The 20,675-nt window shown below is 45.8% G+C and overlaps 1 protein-coding gene across 1 annotated transcript; it reads left to right on the top strand.

Annotated features, from left to right (window-relative positions):
* Nucleotides 1-3,872: 3,872 nt before the first annotated feature.
* Nucleotides 3,873-9,274, top strand: LOC106579726 (musculin). Its single transcript, XM_014159885.2, has 2 exons — nucleotides 3,873-5,043; nucleotides 7,193-9,274. The coding sequence occupies exons 1-2, from the start codon at nucleotides 4,600-4,602 to the stop codon at nucleotides 7,268-7,270; spliced, it is 522 nt and encodes a 173-aa protein (XP_014015360.1). The 5' UTR covers nucleotides 3,873-4,599; the 3' UTR covers nucleotides 7,271-9,274.
* The last annotated feature ends 11,401 nt before the right edge of the window (nucleotides 9,275-20,675 follow it).

The following is a 20,675-nucleotide window of genomic DNA, read 5'->3' as shown; positions in this document are numbered from 1 at the left end:
AATAACAGGCAAAAAGTGCCACAGTAGAGTCCTAAATATGCATCCCAAATTATACCCTATTCCTTATTTAATACTTTTGACCAGGGCCCAAAGGGATCAAGCTAAGTGGTTAAAAGTAGTGCACTAAATAGCCAATAGGGTGTCATTTGGGAGTGACATGCAACCCTGGCGTGAATTAGACATCCTCTCTTCAGCTGACAGGATGCTATGGAGAGGAGTGGTGTACAGTAGCTCTCCTCCATCTCTCCCTCCATTTCTACTCCCTCCCTCCCTCCCTCCCTCCCTCCCTCCCTCCCTCCCTCCCTCCCTCCCTCCCTCCATCCATCTCTCCCTCCCTCTATCTCTCCCTCCATCTCTCCTCCCTCCCTCCATCCATCTCTCCCTCCCTCCATCCATCTCTCCCTTCATCTCTCCCTCCATCTCTCCATCTATCCCTCCCTTCATCTCTCATTCCCTCCATCTCTCCCTCCATCCATCTCTCCCTCCCTTCATCTATCCCTCCCTCCATCTCTCCCTCCATCTCTCCATCTATCTATCTCTCCCTCCATCTCTCCTTCTCTCTCCCTCCATCTCTCCATCTCTCCCTCTCTCCATCTCTCCTTCTCTCTCCCTCCATCTCTCCATCTCTCCCTCCCTCCATCTCTCCTTCCCTCCATCTCTCCTTCTATCTCTCCCTCCCTCTCTCTCCCTCCCTCTATCTCTCCATCTATCCCTCCCTTCATCTCTCCCTCCCTCCCTCCATCTATCCCTCCTTCCATCTATCTCTCCCTCCATCTCTCCCTCTATCTCTCCCTCCATCTCTCCCTCCCTCCATCTCTCCATCTATCCCTCCCTCCCTCCATCTATCCCTCCCTCCCTCCCTCCCTCTATCCCTCCCTCCATGTCTCCATCTCTCCCTCCCTCCCTCCCTCCCTCCCTCCCTCCCTCCCTCCCTCCCTCCCTCCCTCCCTCCCTCCCTCCCTCCATCTCTCCCTCCCTCCATCTCTCCCTCCATCCATCTCTCCCTCCCTCCATCTCTCCATCTCTCCCTCCCTCCATCTCTCCCTCCCTCCCTCCATCTCTCCCTCCATCTCTCCCTCCATCTCTCCATCTCTCCCTCCCTCCATCTCTCCCTCCCTCCCTCCATCTCTCCCTCCCTCCCTCCATCTCTCCCTCCTTGCCTCCATCTCTCCCTCCATCTCTCCCTCCATCTCTCCCTCCCTCCATCTCTCCCTCCCTCCCTGCCTTCATCTCTCCCTCATCTCTCCCTCCATCTCTCCCTCCCTCCATCTCTCCTTCCCTCCATCTCTCCCTGCATACCTCCCTCCCTCCATCTCTCCCTCCATCTCTCCCTCCCTCCATCTCTCCCTGCATACCTCCCTCCCTCCCTCCATCTCTCCCTCCCTCCATCTCTCCCTCCATCTCTCCATCTCTCCCTCCCTCCATCTCTCCCTCCCTGCCTCCATCTCTCCCTCTATCTCTCCCTCCATCTCTCCCTCCATCTCTCCCTCCCTCCATCTCTCCCTCTCTCCCTCCCTCCATCTCTCCCTCCATCTCTCCCTCCCTGCCTCCATCTCTCCCTCCCTCCATCTCTCTCCCTCCATCTCTCTCTCTCTCCCTCCCTCCCTCCATATCTCCCTCCCTCCCTCCATCTGTCCCTCCCTCCATCTATCCCTCCCTCCCTCCATCTCTCCCTCCCTCCATCTCTCCCTCCCTCCATCTCTCCCTCCCTGCCTCCATCTCTCCATCTATCCCTCCCTCTCTCCCTCCCTCCCTCCATCTCTCCCTCCCTCCCTCCCTCCATCTCTCCCTCCCTCCCTCCATCTCTTCCTCCCTGCCTCCATCTCTCCCTCCCTGCCTCCATCTCTCCCTCCATCTCTCCCTCCATCTCTCCATCTATCCCTCCCTCCATCTCTCCCTCCCTCCATCGCTCCCTCCCTCCATCTCTCCCTCCATCTCTCCCTCCATCTCTCCCTCCCTCCATCTCTCCCTCCCTCCATCTCTCCCTCTCTCCCTCCCTCCATCTCTCCCTCCCTGCCTCCATCTCTCTCCCTCCATCTCTCTCTCCCTCCCTCCCTCCCTCCCTCCCTCCCTCCCTCCCTCCCTCCCTCCCTCCCTCCCTCCCTCCCTCCATCTGTCCCTCCCTCCATCTATCCCTCCCTCCCTCCATCTCTCCCTCCCTCCATCTCTCCCTCCCTGCCTCCATCTCTCCATCTATCCCTCCCTCTCTCCCTCCCTCCCTCCATCTCTCTCTCCCTCCATCTCTCCCTCCCTCCCTCCATCTCTTCCTCCCTGCCTCCATCTCTCCCTCCATCTCTCCCTCCATCTCTCCATCTATCCCTCCCTCCATCTCTCCCTCCCTCCATCGCTCCATCGCTCCCTCCATCTCTCCCTCCATATCTCCCTCCCTCCATCTCTCCCTCCCTCCATCTCTCCCTCCCTCCATCTCTCCATCCCTCCCGTTCTCTTTCTAGTGAACTTGGCATGGCCATCCACCAGAATGGAGCATGGATCTCAGCTGTGCCGTTAGATAATCGCTGGCCCAAAGTTACTGTTGTAATAAAAATCACAATTTCACCCCAATTACCGGGGAATGACTAGGCCTACTCATAGCTATCAGATGTACTGGGAATATTCCTCAGAACAAGGAGGAGGTGTATTCTGACTGCTTCTGCTGCAATAGGTTATCGCCACTAAACTTGGGAGAGAATTTTGTATTACATTTTTATTTATTTAAAACAATTTTACTATACTGATCTAAGTCCAGATGTGATCCTAGATCTGTGGTTAGGGGCAACTTCAGCTTCAACCTGAAAGGTGAGGTTGAGGAAGGGTAGCACTGCTTAAGAAGGAAAGGAAACAAGGACAGGAAGCAAAATGGCAGCCGTAGGATCCTGGTCAAAAGTAGTGCGCTATATAGGTAATAGGGTGCCGTAGGATCCTGGTCAAAAGTAGTGTGCTATATAGGTAATAGGGTGCCACTTGGGACACAGTCAATGCTGCATCACCATCCCCTGAGAAAGTGGAGGGTCCCCATCCCCCCTAACCTCCACCCCCCTGCCACGCCCCTGTCATGCCAGCGATCCAGATGTCATGGGAAACGCTGACAGCTGTGGCCGAAGCATACGGGGCCGTGTGTGAAAGGACACTACAATCTGCAGAAACTCGATCCCTCTGTGAAACGCACACAGGATTAGTCACTTTTTGATAAGATCTTCGGACATTTCTATTACCAAAAGATGTGCGAGAGAGAGACTTGTCACAGTGGATTGTGATGTATTCTTGTCATCTAGCTAGCCTGACGATTGTTTGGAGAGGATGACAGAACTGTTTCTGTCAATGAAGTAGGCAGCGGTAAAATGAAATGAGTGTTTACAAGACAGTGAGATAGCTGATTTACATGGGTATGTCGCCTTGTCAAAAGTACTGCACTATATAGGGGACAGGGTGTCTTTTGGGACACAAAAATGGCACAGTAGGTTTTCGCTTTAACCCTGTCCGGCTAGATATTTTTTGGTGTTGTAATTTAGCAGACACTCTTATCCAGAGCGACTTACAGTAGTGAATGCATACATTATTTTTCTGTGCTGGCCCCCCCGTGGGAATCGAACCCACAACCCTGGCGTTGCAAACACCATGCTCTACCAACTGAGCTACAAGGAAGGCTGATAAATCAACCTCTAACATAACATTACAGTGCAGTAGGTTACAGTGTGCCCTTAGCCCAGCGCACGTTTTGGTTTGTTCGTCCTAGCACACTACACAGCTGATTCAAATAATCAACTAATCATCAAGCCTTGATCATTTCAAACAGCTGTGTACTATTAGGGCAAAAATTAAAAAAAACGTGAACCCTTGGGTGTCCAGAGGAACGAGTTTAGGAAACGCTGCCTTATATTGTCTGAGAAATTGATGGAATTAGGAAGTATTTAGGCCTATTGTTTGGAAACCATTTCAGAACATCTGGGAAATTCTACCATAAAATCATTTCCAGATCATTTCCCAGTCGTATATTGTTTATCGATGACTAACAAATAGCGAAGAAATAACTAGTCATCCCCCATTGCCAAAGTACAGTAATGCTAGACGAGAGGTCACTCTGGTTTGGAGAGAGAGCGAGAGAGAAAGTGAGAGGGGGTGGGGAAAAGTTCCTGAAAACACAGTTGCCCTGCTAATTCTAGGACACTTAAATTAGCCGGGTGAGAGAGGGGGCAGGTTTCAGTTTTACAGAGACTTGACTTGCTGTAGAGAAGGTAAGAGACTACACACTTAGTTCTGAACTAAACTTTAGATAAACTTTAAGTCTACTGGTAAACTGGCATGGAACAATGGCTATGTTCCTAAACTAGGAATGACATACTGAAATCTGAGTGTGAGATGGATCAACTATAGGGAATTTAAAAATATTTTTGAATTTTTTTTTATTTTGGTTGAAGAAGCATCCTTCACACTCCTGGAGCAGAAGAAGTGGAATATCTATTCCCCAAACCCACCTATATACAGACATAGCATCAAAGTAAGAGTGTCTATTGTTGAGGTAGTTCAATCAGGTATATCTCACCTGTAACTCTCCAGTGAACTGCTCTGTCCTGCTACAGGGCACAGGTGAACCAGACAGACATGTCCACCGGCTCAGTAAGCGATGGAGAGGACATCATTGAGACACGTCACAAACGGACAGATGCTCCGTTCGAAAGCAGTAAAACCAAACGGAACATTGCACAGAACCACTACACATCCACCGAGTACTCAGATGACGAGTTCGGTAATGACGGAGGTTACGAAGTCAAGACCAAGCGAACACGCGTCACCGCTGCTGGAGGAAAACCAGTTGTGAAAGCGCGGCAGATACAAAGGAACGCTGCAAACGCCAGAGAGAGGGCGAGGATGAGGGTGCTGAGCAAAGCGTTTTCCAGACTGAAAACAAGCCTGCCGTGGGTACCAGCCGATACCAAACTGTCCAAACTGGACACGCTGAGACTAGCGTCTAGCTATATATCACACCTCCGACAGGTACTACAAGAAGACCGCTACGAGAGCAGCTTTGTACACCCTGTCAACCTGGTAGGAAGCATTATTTTATTCAAACTTGACTCTGTAAACTCGACCCTGTAAACTTGACCCTGTAAACTCGACCCTGTAAACTCGACCCTGTAAACTCGACCCTGTAAACTCGACCCTGTAAACTCGACCCTGTAAACTCGACCCAGTAAACTTGAGTATGAAAAGACACACATTTACATTTTTACATTTACATTTTGGTAATTTAGCAGACGCTCTTATCCATACTACTTCCATTGCATGTAGAAAAAAATGTGCAATGTAAAGTGCTGCATCCATTGCGTTTTTGATATTCCTGTGAAACGGTGTGGTGAGAGTCAGACCATTTAAGAGCCTACGGTGTAACTGAATACAGGGCCTTCAGAAAGTATTCACACCCCTTGACTTTTTTTCCCATATTTTGTTGTGTTTCAGACTGAATTTAAAATGGATTAGAATGAGATTTTGTGTCACTTGCCCACACACACACACACAACACCCCATAATGAAAATGTGGAATTATATTTTCAGAAATGTTTATAATTTAATTAAAAATGAAAAGCTGAAATGTCTTGAGTCAATAAGTATTCAACCCTCTTTGTTATGGCCTAAATAAGTTCAGGAGTAACAATGTGCTTAACAAGTCACATAATAAGTTGCATGGACTGTGGTGCAATAATAGTGTTTAACATTATTTATGAATGACTACCTCATCTCTGTACCCCACACATACAATTATCTGTAGTCCCTCAATTGAGTTGTGCATTTTCAAGCACAGATTCAACCACAAAGAGCAGGGAGGTTTTTCAATGCCTCGCAAAAAAAGGGCACTGATTGTTAGATAGTTACAAAAAATGTAAAATAAACATCCGCTGAATATCCCTTTGAGCATGGTGAAGTTATTAATTAGGCTTTGGGATGGAGTATCAACCCAGTCACTACAATGATACAGGTGTCCTTCCTAACTCAGTTGCCGGAGAGGAAGGAAACCACTCTGGGATTTCAGCATGAGGCCAGTGGTGACTTTAGAACAGTTACAGAGTTTAATGGCTGTGATAGGAGAAAATTAAAGATGAATCAACACCATTTTAGTTTCTCCACAATACTAACCTAAATGACAGAGTGAAAAGAAGGGAGCTTGTAGAGAATACAAATATTTCAAAACATCCATCCTGTTTACAATAAGGCACTAACGTAATACTGCAAAATAAAATTGGCATAGAAATGAACTTCATGTCCTAAACAGAAAGTGTTATGTTTGGGGCGAATCTAACACAACACATCACTGAATACCACTCATTAAGCATGGTGGTGGCTGCATCATGTTATGGGTATGCTTGTCAACGGCAAGGACTAGGGAGTTTTTTAGGATAACAAGAAGCGGAATAGAGCTCAGCACAGGAAAACTTAGTTCAGTCTGGTTTCCAACGGACACTGGGAGACAATAACCTAAAACACATGGCCAAATCTACACTGGAGTTGCTTTCCAAGACAACATTGGATGTTCCTGAGTGGCTGAGTTAGAGTTTTGACTTAAATCGGCTTGAAAATCTATGGCCAGACTTGAAAATGGCTGTCTAACAATGATCAACAAATAACTTGACAGAGCATGAAGATTTTTTTAAGAATAATGTGCTAATATTGCACAATCCAGGTGTGGAAAGCTCTTAGAGTCTTACCCAGAAAGACTCACAGCTCTTAGAGACTTACCCAGAAAGACTCACAGCTCTTAGAGACTTACCCAGAAAGACTCACAGCTCTTAGAGACTTACCCAGAAAGACTCACAGCTCTTAGAGTCTTACCCAGAAAGACTTACAATACTTATCAGTGTCAATACTTATGTAAATTAAATACTTCTGTGTTTCATTTTCAATAAATTTGCTAACATTTCTAAAAACATGTTTTTACTTCATCATTATAGGGTATTGTCTGTAGACGAGTGAGAAAAATATATATTTAATCAATTTCGAATTCAAGGCTGTAGCACAACAAAATGTTGAATAAATCAAGAGGTGCGAATACATTCTGAGGGCACTGTATTTAGGCTAAGATACCATAAAAACAGGCCTATATTGTAAATAACATATGATCCCTATTCCTGCTACCTTTTTTTGCTATATGTATTCATACGTCTTGTATTTTCATTAAATCTATCTCTCTATCTGTCCACAGACTTGGCCATTTGTGGTAGGTAGATCAGAGGACAACAAGGACATTTCCGCAGACAGACAGTGTGGAGCGACATCATAGGACAGGAGGGATCTCTCTCTGCTGGGGCTGTCTTCTTCTACCATGGCTGCTGGCACCCTATTCCCTTGATAGTGCACTAAATGAACTGCACTATATAGGGAATAGGGTGGATGCCATTTGGGACTAATTCCAAGTATTTTTTTGTTGTTGTCCTATGTCTAATACTATTAGAATATTTCGTTATTCCATATCGGCGATTTCTTTATGGATCATTTTATTGTCGTAAACTTGACAGGTGGAATTTATGTTTCCTTTATATCCAATCAGTGATGAGATGAGAAAACAGGACAGAGGAAAAACAAGATACTTTAACAGCACCGATGTCATAGACTGGCACACTACACTGAGTGGTACAAAACATTAAGAACACCTTCCTAATATTGTGTTGACCCCCTCTACAAGGTGTTGAAAGCGTTTCCACAGGGATGCTGGCCCATGTTGACTCCAATGCTTCCCCACAGTTGTGTCAAGTTGGCTGGACGTCCTTTTGGGTGGGTGGAACGTTCTGGATACATGAGCGTGAAAAACTCAGCAGCGTTGCATTTCTTGACACACTCAAACCCGGTGTACCTATTACCATACCACACATTCAAATAACTTTAATATTTAGTCTTGCCCATTGGCACACATACAAAATCCATGTCTCAATTGTCTCAAGGCTTAAAAATCCATCTTTAACCCGTCTCCTCCCCTTCATCTACACTGATTTGAAGTGGATTTAACAAGTGACATCAATAAGGGATCATAGCTTTCAGCTGGATTCACCTGGTCAGTCTATGTCATGGAAATAGCAGGTGTTCTTAATGTTTTGTCCACTCAGATATATATATATAGTCTATTACTTATAATAATAGAATATGTTTCCTCCTTTAGCTTGTGGGAAGCTGTGACGTCCTGTGCTGACAACTCTATAACATCACATCAGACCTTTCCCCCCGAAAGTATACAAAGTGTATCTTTGTTTGATTGTTTTATGAATTTTTGAATTTGGTGAAGAAGGAGTCTCTAATTAATTTACGGGGCAGGTGATTTGAAAGTGTTGTTCATTTTGAGTCTGTCCTCTCTTGCTAACCATGTAATTGAAAGGCTACCATCACCAATTCGGTAATTCGGTTAAGGTTGTGCTTTGTTTGTTTGGTATTCAGCTAAAGTCTCTTTTCAAATGTTCGTTAGCGTTCCATCTTTCTCTGACCTTCGACCTCACTCCACCAATAGTTGATGTTTGTGTTCTTATCGTTCACCTACAGCTGTCAAAATGTTTCCCTTTGGAGACAGATTACTTGTGTTCATTTCAATCTTGTGTTTTTTTTTTTTGGGGGCGCAGTTTTGTTAAGTGGTCACCACTCTCCGGGCTGAGATTGTTGCCCATAAATGCTGTTTGTATGACCGTTCGTTTGATAGGGCTACGGGCATCAGAATTTGCCTTCCTTTTTTTTTCAGCGGGCGGCAGAAGAGGAAGTATTTTTTTAGATCTGCTCTGGTTATTTCTGGAATTTCTGTATACATGAAGGATGTTTTTGCTAAATTCAAGGGTCAGTTTTACTGTGGGTGTTTTGTATCATGATGTGTATTTTGACTATAACAGTGGGTCCCATATTTCACTTAGATTCAGGCAGATTGGTTGGATTATGCAGCCAAATATATTTGGAGCCAGATTTTAAAATAATTGTCTATTGTTTTCTTTATTGAGTAGTATGTTCTGTTGAGACAACGTCTAACGCCGACAGATTATGTCGTATCCCCTGTTCTGTTCGAGTTGTAGATAGCCTTCCCTGTAGCTCACTTGGTAGAGCATGGTGTTTGCAACGCCAGGGTTGTGGGTTCGATGTTCGATTCCCACGGGGGGCCAGCAAAAAATAATGTATGGAAATGTATGCATTCACTACTGTAAGTTGCTCTGGATAAGAGCGTCTACTAAAATGTAAATGTAAAATTGCCCAAACTGTGTTGCAAATTCATCAATATGGATATTAAAACATGTCGGTCTCCGATTGGTGACCCCTTGCCCTGTGTGAAAAAAAATCATTTTTTTTTTAACAATTATATTACAACATGTTTTCTCATTGTACATTGATTTAATAACTTACTCGGGTTCTTTCTCAAATTCCACTTTTTGGGCGAGTTTGAGGAAGAATCCTTTATGCCAGATGGAATCTAAAGCTTTGTGGAAGTCTATAAAGCAGGCCAATATTTGCCCCTTGGTGGATTGATAAACATGTATTTTGGTAAGGGTGTGGAGGGTGGCTAGTGTTATTTGTTTCGGTAAGAAGCCAATTTGACATGCGCTTAAAACCCTGTTTTCATTGACATCCACTTTTGAATATGGGCCTTTATTCCATATATCTGGAAAGTGTTCTACATTCAACACCTCTCTCTCCTCTCCAGAGTAGGCTATTCCCTTTGAACTCTATTTCTGCTCTAGTTTTCATTTAACATTTTATTTAACTAGGCAGATCAGTTTAGAACAAATTATTATTTACCAATGACGGCCCAGGAACAGTGGGTTAACTGCCTTGTTCAGGGGCGAATGACAGATTTTTACCTTGTCAGCTCGGGGATTCAATCCAGCAACATTTGTTTTACTGGCCCGACCCTCTAACCACTAGGCTACCTACCACCTCTACACTCTAACCACTAGACTACCTGCCACCTCTACACTCTAACCACTAGACTACCTGCCTCCTCTACACTCTAACCACTAGGCTACCTACCACCTCTACACTCTAACCACTAGGCTACCTACCACCGCTACACTCTAACCACTAGACTACCTGCCACCTCTAGACTCTAACCACTAGACTACCTGCCACCTCTACACTCTAACCACTAGGCTACCTGCCTCCTCTACACTCTAACCACTAGACTACCTGCCACCTCTACACTCTAACCACTAGACTACCTGCCACCTCTACACTCTAACCACTAGACTACCTGCCACCTCTACACTCTAACCACTAGACTACCTGCCGCCTCTACACTCTAACCACTAGACTACCTGTCGCCTCTACACTCTAACCACTAGACTACCTGCCACCTCTACACTCTAACCACTAGGCTACCTGCCACCTCTACACTCTAACCACTAGGCTACCTACCACCTCTACACTCTAACCACTAGGCTACCCTGCCATCCCAAAATGCACTATTTGTGAGCATGTTCATCATCTTGTATTAAATCTACCGATAAGCATCTGGAATGGCCAGCTTCTTCAAAGCGGCAGAGGGGACACTCATTAAAGCAAGACACGGAGAACATTTCCTTAATGAGAAAGCTTTGTTCGGGGGAGGAAACAGCTGGGGGGGGCTTTATGGTTGGTATGCATTGTCTGTTCTGTTTGTGATCTAAACCCCGTACTCTTGTGTTTTGTTATTTCAAACCATGCTGGTAAACAGCACCATACAAAAATGCTTGACACTGGATGCAGTTTTGTGTTTTGTTTCCATTCATGTGGAGAACAGAGAATAAGGAACCGGCCTATGTCATACATGTTCCCGCTCTCCCTCCCTGGCTCTCGAGGGCGCCAGGCTGCCCTGCACTACGCACTCCTGGCACCGTCATCAAGCACACCCGCTCCCCTCGTCACGCTCGTCAGCGATTCATTGCACTCACTTCGACTCAATCACCTGTGTTTATTTCCTTCCCTATATCTGTCTGTTCCCCAGTTCTGTTCCCCGCTTCAGCGTTAATTGTCGTTTGTCGTTGTGTTACCCGGTTCTGACGCTGTTCCTGTCCTGCTCCATGTCTGTGCAAAAGTAAATGTTGACTCTCCGTACCTGCTTCTCTACTCCAGCGTCGGTTCTTTCAATACATGTTACAGATTGTTGATGTCCAACGCCATGCAGACAGCCAAAACATATTGCAATACCCAATATCTAAGTGTCCAATAGTGATAACCATCAGCTAGATATGCAGGGGAGTGGGGGTTGGCACTTTTCCACTGTCAGTTCGCCAATGTGTGAAAGAGTTCAAGTCTTCCAATCTGAGTTATATTTGTTTCACATAATAAAGTACATCTGTGCATTCAACCGTTCTGTAATCAATTACATCCTCCCAAAGGCTTTTAGCAGCGACCCAGTTCCACAGGCTGTGAAACAGGCCACTGTCTCAAAGAGTTATCTCTCAAAGAGTTATCTCTCAAAGTTATCTCTCTGTCATGCCCTGACCAATATAAGTTGTTATTTTCTATGGTAGAGTGGTCAGGGCGTGACAGGGGGGTGTTTTTGTGTTTGTTCTATGTTTTCTATTTCTATGTTGGATTTTCTAGTTTGTCTATTTCTAGGTTGGGGTTGATTGGGTTGACCTTCAATTGGAGGCAGTTGTTCCTCGTTGCCTCTAATTGGAGGTCATATTTAGTAGGGGTGTTTTTTTTCCCTGTGGTTTGTGGGTAGTTGTTTTCCGTTTAGTGTATGTTCACCTGATGGAACTGTTGTCGGTCGTTTTGTTTTTGTATTAGTGTTTCATTAAAGTAAGATATGAGCACTTCACACGCCGCGCCTTGGTCCCCTTTGTACGACCCGCGTTACACTCTCTGTAATGATGTGGTGATGATGTGGTGATGTCTGTAATGATGTGGTGATGATGTGGTGATGTCTGTAATGATGTGGTGATGATGTGGTGATGATGTGGTGATGTCTGTAATGATGTGGTGATGATGTGGTGATGTCTGTAATGATGTGGTGATGTCTGTAATGATGTGGTGATGATGTGGTGATGTCTGTAATGATGTGGTAATGATGTGGTGATGTGGTGATGATGTGGTGATGATGATGTGGTGATGATGTGGTGATGATGTGGTGATGTCTATAATGATGTGGTGATGATGTGGTGATGTCTGTAATGATGTGGTGATGATGTGGTGATGTCTGTAATGATGTGGTGATGTGGTGATGATGTGGTGATGATAAATGATGTGGTGATGATGTGGTGATGTGGTGATGATGTGGTGATGTGGTGATGATGATGTGGTGATGATGTGGTGATGTCTATAATGATGTGGTGATGATGATGTGGTGATGATGTGGTGATGTCTATAATGATGTGGTGATGATGTGGTGATGATGTGGTGATGTCTATAATGATGTGGTGATGATGTGGTGATGTCTGTAATGATGTGGTGATGATGTGGTGATGTCTGTAATGATGTGGTGATGATGTGGTGATGTCTATAATGATGTGGTGATGATGTGGTGATGATGTGGTGATGATGTGGTGATGTCTGTAATGATGTGGTGATGATGTGGTGATGTCTGTAATGATGTGGTGATGATGTGGTGATGTCTGTAATGATGTGGTGATGTCTGTAATGATGTGGTGATGATGTGGTGATGATGTGGTGATGTCTGTAATGATGTGGTGATGATGTGGTGATGTCTGTAATGATGTGGTGATGTCTGTAATGATGTGGTGATGATGTGGTGATGTCTGTAATGATGTGGTGATGATGTGGTGATGTCTGTAATGATGTGGTGATGTGGTGATGATGTGGTGATGATGATGTGGTGATGATGTGGTGATGTCTATAATGATGTGGTGATGATGTGGTGATGATGTGGTGATGTGGTGATGATGATGTGGTGATGATGTGGTGATGTCTATAATGATGTGGTGATGATGTGGTGATGTGGTGATGATGATGTGGTGATGATGTGATGATGTCTATAATGATGTGGTGATGATGTGGTGATGATGTGGTGATGTCTATAATGATGTGGTGATGATGTGGTGATGTCTGTAATGATGTGGTGATGATGTGGTGATGTCTGTAATGATGTGGTGATGATGTGGTGATGTCTATAATGATGTGGTGATGATGTGGTGATGATGTGGTGATGATGTGGTGATGTCTGTAATGATGTGGTGATGATGTGGTGATGTCTGTAATGAGATGATGTGGTGATGATGTGGTGATGTCTGTAATGATGTGGTGATGATGTGGTGATGATGTGGTGATGTCTGTAATGATGTGGTGATGTCTATAATGATGTGGTGATGATGTGGTGATGATGTGGTGATGATGTGGTGATGTCTGTAATGATGTGGTGATGTCTGTAATGATGTGGTGATGATGTGGTGATGTCTGTAATGATGTGGTGATGATGTGGTGATGTCTGTAATGATGTGGTGATGATGTGGTGATGTCTGTAATGATGTGGTGATGATGTGGTGATGTCTGTAATGATGTGGTGATGATGTGGTGATGATGTGGTGATGATGTGGTGATGTCTGTAATGATGTGGTGATGATGTGGTGATGTCTGTAATGATGTGGTGATGTCTGTAATGATGTGGTGATGATGTGGTGATGTCTGTAATGATGTGGTGATGATGTGGTGATGTCTGTAATGATGTGGTGATGTGGTGATGATGTGGTGATGATGATGTGGTGATGATGTGGTGATGATGTGGTGATGTCTATAATGATGTGGTGATTATGTGGTGATGTCTGTAATGATGTGGTGATGATGTGGTGATGTCTGTAATGATGTGGTGATGTGGTGATGATGTGGTGATGATGATGTGGTGATGATGTGGTGATGTCTATAATGATGTGGTGATGATGTGGTGATGTGGTGATGATGTGGTGATGTGGTGATGATGATGTGGTGATGATGTGGTGATGTCTATAATGATGTGGTGATGATGTGGTGATGATGTGGTGATGATGTGGTGATGTCTATAATGATGTGGTGATGATGTGGTGATGATGTGGTGATGTCTATAATGATGTGGTGATGATGTGGTGATGTCTGTAATGATGTGGTGATGATGTGGTGATGTCTGTAATGATGTGGTGATGATGTGGTGATGTCTATAATGATGTGGTGATGATGTGGTGATGATGTGGTGATGTCTGTAATGATGTGGTGATGATGTGGTGATGTCTGTAATGATGTGGTGATGATGTGGTGATGTCTGTAATGATGTGGTGATGATGTGGTGATGTCTGTAATGATGTGGTGATGATGTGGTGATGTCTGTAATGATGTGGTGATGATGTGGTGATGATGTGGTGATGTCTATAATGATGTGGTGATGTTGTGGTGATGTTGTGGTGATGATGTGGTGATGATGTGGTGATGATGTGGTGATGTCTGTAATGATGTGGTGATGATGTGGTGATAATGATGTGGTGATGATGTGGTGATGATGTGGTGATGTCTATAATGATGTGGTGATGATGTGGTGATGTTGTGGTAATGATGTGGTGATGATGTGGTGATGTCTGTAATGATGTGGTGATGATGTGGTGATGTCTATAATGATGTGGTGATGATGTGGTGATGTGGTGATGATGTGGTGATGATGTGGTGATGTCTGTGGTGATGTGGTGATGTCTATAATGATGTGGTGATGACGTGGTGATGATGTGGTGATGTCTATAATGATGTGGTGATGATGTGGTGATGTCTGTAATGATGTGGTGATGATGTGGTGATGTCTATAATGATGTGGTGATGATGTGGTGATGATGTGGTGATGTCTATAATGATGTGGTGATGATGTGGTGATGTCTGTAATGATGTGGTGATGATGTGGTGATGTCTATAATGATGTGGTGGTATGATGTGGTGATGATGTGGTGATGTCTATAATGATGTGGTGATGATGTGGTGATGATGTGGTGATGTCTGTAATGATGTGGTGATGATGTGGTGATGTCTATAATGATGTGGTGATGATGTGGTGATGATGTGGTGATGTCTATAATGATGTGGTGATGATGTGGTGATGTCTGTAATGATGTGGTGATGTGGTGATGATGTGGTGATGATGATGTGGTGATGATGTGGTGATGTCTATAATGATGTGGTGATGATGTGGTGATGTGGTGATGATGTGGTGATGTGGTGATGATGATGTGGTGATGATGTGGTGATGTCTATAATGATGTGGTGATGATGTGGTGATGATGTGGTGATGATGTGGTGATGTCTATAATGATGTGGTGATGATGTGGTGATGTCTGTAATGATGTGGTGATGATGTGGTGATGTCTGTAATGATGTGGTGATGATGTGGTGATGTCTATAATGATGTGGTGATGATGTGGTGATGATGTGGTGATGTCTGTAATGATGTGGTGATGATGTGGTGATGTCTGTAATGATGTGGTGATGATGTGGTGATGTCTGTAATGATGTGGTGATGATGTGGTGATGTCTGTAATGATGTGGTGATGATGTGGTGATGTCTGTAGGATGATGTGGTGATGATGTGGTGATGATGTGGTGATGTCTATAATATTGTGGTGATGTTGTGGTGATGTTGTGGTGATGATGTGGTGATGATGTGGTGATGATGTGGTGATGTCTGTAATGATGTGGTGATGATGTGGTGATGTCTATAATGATGTGGTGATGATGTGGTGATGATGTGGTGATGTCTATAATGATGTGGTTATGATATGGTGATGTTGTGGTGATGATGTGGTGATGATGTGGTGATGATGTGGTGATGTCTGTAATGATGTGGTGATGATGTGGTGATGTCTATAATGATGTGGTGATGATGTGGTGATGTGGTGATGATGATGTGGTGATGATGTGGTGATGTCTATAATGATGTGGTGATGATGTGGTGATGTGGTGATGATGATGTGGTGATGATGATGTGGTGATGATGTGGTGATGTCTGTGGTGATGTGGTGATGTCTATAATGATGTGGTGATGACGTGGTGATGATGTGGTGATGTCTATAATGATGTGGTGATGATGTGGTGATGTCTGTAATGATGTGGTGATGATGTGGTGATGTCTATAATGATGTGGTGATGATGTGGTGATGATGTGGTGATGTCTGTAATGATGTGGTGATGATGTGGTGATGATGTGGTGATGTCTGTAATGATGTGGTGATGATGTGGTGATGTCTGTAATGATGTGGTGATGATGTGGTGATGTCTGTAATGATGTGGTGATGATGTGGTGATGTCTATAATGATGTGGTGATGATGTGGTGATGATGTGGTGATGTCTATAATGATGTGGTGATGATGTGGTGATGATGTGGTGATGTCTGTAATGATGTGGTGATGATGTGGTGATGTCTATAATGATGTGGTGATGATGTGGTGATGTCTATAATGATGTGGTGATGATGTGGTGATGTCTGTAATGATGTGGTGATGATGTGGTGATGATGTGGTGATGTCTATAATGATGTGGTGATGATGTGGTGATGTTGTGGTGATGATGTGGTGATGATGTGGTGATGTCTGGAATGATGTGGTGATGATGTGGTGATGTCTATAATGATGTGGTGATGATGTGGTGATGTCTGTAATGATGTGGTGATGATGTGGTGATGTCTATAATGATGTGGTGATGATGTGGTGATGTCTGTAATGATGTGGTGATGATGTGGTGATGTCTATAATGATGTGGTGATGATGTGGTGATGTCTGTAATGATGTGGTGATGATGTGGTGATGTCTGTAATGATGTGGTGATGATGTGGTGATGTCTATAATGATGTGGTGATGATGTGGTGATGATGTGGTGATGATGTGGTAATGTCTCTCTGGGTGTTACAGGGGCTGGGTGTACAGGATTCCTTGCAGTGAGATAGACTATTGATTCTGAGTGTTTTCCTGTTGCATAATACACACACATACATTTTTAAAGGCTGATTGTCCCTGACCAATCATGTTTTCCGAATTAAATGTGCATTATTGATAAGGTCTCAGCCCTCCTGAGTAGGTCTCAGCCCTCCTGAGCTGGTCTCAGCCCTCCTGAGCTGGTCTCAGCCCTCCTGAGTAGGTCTCAGCCCTCCTGAGCTGGTCTCAGCCCTCCTGAGTAGGTCTCAGCCCTCCTGAGCTGGTCTCAGCCCTCCTGAGCTGGTCTCAGCCCTCCTGACTAGGTCTCAGCCCTCCTGAGCTGGTCTCAGCCCTCCAGAGCTGGTCTCAGCCCTCCTGAGCCGGTCTCAGCCCTCCTGAGCCGGTCTCAGCCCTCCTGAGCCGGTCTCAGCCCTCCTGAGTAGGTCTCAGCCCTCCTGAGCTGGTCTCAGCCCTCCTGAGCTGGTCTCAGCCCTCCTGAGTAGGTCTCAGCCCTCCTGAGCTGGTCTCAGCCCTCCTGAGCCGGTCTCAGCCCTCCTGAGTCGGTCTCAGCCCTCCTGTGTCGGTCTCAGCCCTCCTGAGCTGGTCTCAGCCCTCCTGAGCTGGTCTCAGCCCTCCTGAGCTGGTCTCAGCCCTCCTGAGTAGGTCTCAGTCATCCTAGATGTCCCTACTACCCTCTCCAGATGGTATGTTCGTTAGGCTATCCCACAGTCTGTCCCAGTCCAGACATAACACACCACTTCAACAAATCCTTTGAACCTTAGTCAGTGTTCCAGGCCTGAATTAAACTCACGCTATGTTAAAACACTGCACCCAAACATGACAGGGATCTCTTGATCTACCAGCAGTTTCTGTTTGTATACTCCCCAAATTATGTTGAGAGCTCTGTTGGGACACACACGAGCATGCGCACACACACGCACACGCACACACACACGCACGCACACACACACACAGTGATAATTAGAACTTCTGCAGACAGAGGAGAGGAAAAGAGAAGAGAGAAAGACTGTGTTGTGCTCCTGGAGTGTTGCAGCTGTTGGGTGGTTGGTGAGTTTCCCAGGGCTGTGAACCGGTCCCATGGGACATATGGAGGTACTCTACAGGGCTAGGCCGGCTAATGAGCCAGCCTCTCACATTCACACACTGGTTCTTCCTCATGTCAACCATCTACAAAGATATGTACAATAACAAGGGAAAGAAAGCTAGATGGGATTTACATTAAGAATGAATTGGGGTGGCACATGTGGTTGCTATCTAATAAAGATGTTTATAGGAATCACCGCCAAGCATCCCCAGGTCCTCATTTGCATTGAGGAATCACCGCCAAGCATCCCCAGGTCCTCATTTGCATTGAGGAATCAGCGCCAAGCATCCACAGGTCCTCATTTGCATTGAGGAATCACCGCCAAGCATCCCCAGGTCCTCATTTGCATTGAGGAATCACCGCCAAGCATCCCCAGGTCCTCATTTGCATTGAGGAATCACCGCCAAGCATCCCCAGGTCCTCATTTGCATTGAGGAATCACCGCCAAGCATCCCCAGGTCCTCATTTGCATTGAGGAATCAGCGCCAAGCATCCACAGGTCCTCATTTGCACCATGCCGGCAGGATGGGAAATGCACTTTTTGGTCCACCAGCCACGGTGGCAGGTAGATAAAACAAATCTACCAGCCAAAATATGTTTTTTTTTGCCACAAGTGAGAGATCGAAATCTCTGGGTCTCTGGGTCATGCTTTTAAAAGGGGGAGGGTTTAGTATTTTAGTTTTTTAGTCCAGGGGAAGGTCTTGTCATTTGTAATCGATTAAAAATAAGGGTTTGAGAATTTGTTTTTTATTATAGTGTAGCACACTCATTACCTCTATCCATCTCTCTCCAGGTGTTTGAGAGACAGACTGGTCCAAGGACCTCCAGAGCTTTCTGACCAACTACCTGCAATCTCTGGCGGCAGGTAGCCTGGCGGATAGAAGCATTGGGCAGTAACCAAAAGGTAGCTGGATCGAATCCCGAGCTGACAAGGTAAAAGAAATCTGTCGTTCTGCCCCTGAGCAAGGCAGTTAACCCACTGTTCCCAGGGCGCCGTGGCTGTTGATTTAAGGCAGCCCTCCTCACCTCTCTGATTCAGGTTAACTATATTAACCTCCTTCACTCTGGCTCTCTTGTCTGTCTGATAACACATAGCATATTATCAGGGACCACTGGTTGGATTGGATTTAATGTACTCACTCCAAAACTCATGCTCTCTCCTCCCTGTGAAAGTCTCCCAGACTTTTATCAAAACTAACATGTGTCTATCCCTCTGTCCCCAGGTGAGTCTGCAGGGCTATAGAACTGTTGTCATCTGTCCCCAGGTGAGTCTGCTGGGCTATAGAACTGTTGTCCTTTGTCCCCAGGTGAGTCTGCTGGGCTATAGAACTGTTGTCCTGTTGTCCTCTGTCCCCAGGTGAGTCTGCTGGGCTATAGAACTGTTGTCCTCTGTCCCCAGGTGAGTCTCCTGGGCTATAGAACTGTTGTCCTCTGTCCCCAGGTGAGTCTGCTGGGCTATAGAACTGTTGTCCTGTTGTCCTCTGTCCCCAGGTGAGTCTGCTGGGATATAGAACTGTTGTCCTCTGTCCCCAGGTGAGTCTGCTGGGCTATAGAACTGTTGTCCTCTGTCCCCAGGTGAGTCTGCAGAGCTATAGAACTGTTGTCCTCTGTCCTCAGGTGAGTCTGCTGGGCTATAGAACTGTTGTCATCTGTCCCCAGGTGAGTCTGCTGGGCTATAGAACTGTTGTCCTCTGTCCCCAGGTGAGTCTGCTGGGCTATAGAACTGTTGTCCTCTGTCCCCAGGTGAGTCTGCTGGGCTATAGAACTGTTGTCCTCTGTCCCCAGGTGAGTCTGCTGGGCTATAGAACTGTTGTCCTCTGTCCCCAGGTGAGTCTGCTGGGCTATATAACTGTTGTCCTCTGTCCCCAGGTGAGTCTGCTGGGCTATAGAACTGTTGTCCTCTGTCCCCAGGTGAGTCTGCTGGGCTATAGAACTGTTGTCCTCTGTCCCCAGGTGAGTCTGCTGGGCTATAGAACTGTTGTCCTCTGTCCCCAGGTGAGTCTGTTGGGCTATAGAACTGTTGTCCTCTGTCCCCAGGTGAGTCTGCTGGGCTATAGAACTGTTGTCCTCTGTCCCCAGGTGAGTCTGCTGGGCTATAGAACTGTTGTCCTCTGACCCCAGGTGAGTCTGCTGGGCTATAGAACTGTTGTCCTCTGTCCCCAGGTGAGTCTGTTGGGCTATATAACTGTTGTCCTCTGTCCCCAGGTGAGTCTCCTGGGCTATAGAACTGTTGTCCTCTGTCCCCAGGTGAGTCTGCTGGGCTATAGAACTGTTGTCCTCTGTCCCCAGGTGAGTCTGCTGGGCTATAGAACTGTTGTCCTCTGTCCCCAGGTGAGTCTGCTGGGCTATAGAACTGTTGTCCTCTGTCCCCAGGTGAGTCTGCTGGGCTATAGAACTGTTGTCCTCTGTCCCCAGGTGAGTCTGCTGGGCTATAGAACTGTTGTCCTCTGTCCCCAGGTGAGTCTGCTGGGCTATAGAACTGTTGTCCTCTGTCCCCAGGTGAGTCTGTTGGGCTATAGAACTGTTGTCCTCTGTCCCCAGGTGAGTCTGCTGGGCTATAGAACTGTTGTCCTCTGTCCCCAGGTGAGTCTGCTGGGCTATAGAACTGTTGTCCTCTGTCCCCAGGTGAGTCTGCTGGGCTATAGAACTGTTGTCCTCTGTCCCCAGATGAGTCTGTTGGGCTATATAACTGTTGTCCTCTGTCCCCAGGTGAGTCTCCTGGGCTATAGAACTGTTGTCCTCTGTCCCCAGGTGAGTCTGCTGG

Source organism: Salmo salar, chromosome ssa19, assembly GCF_905237065.1.
Source record: "Salmo salar chromosome ssa19, Ssal_v3.1, whole genome shotgun sequence".
Taxonomy (NCBI): Eukaryota; Metazoa; Chordata; class Actinopteri; order Salmoniformes; family Salmonidae; genus Salmo; species Salmo salar.
This window is presented reverse-complemented; position numbering and strand designations above follow the sequence as displayed.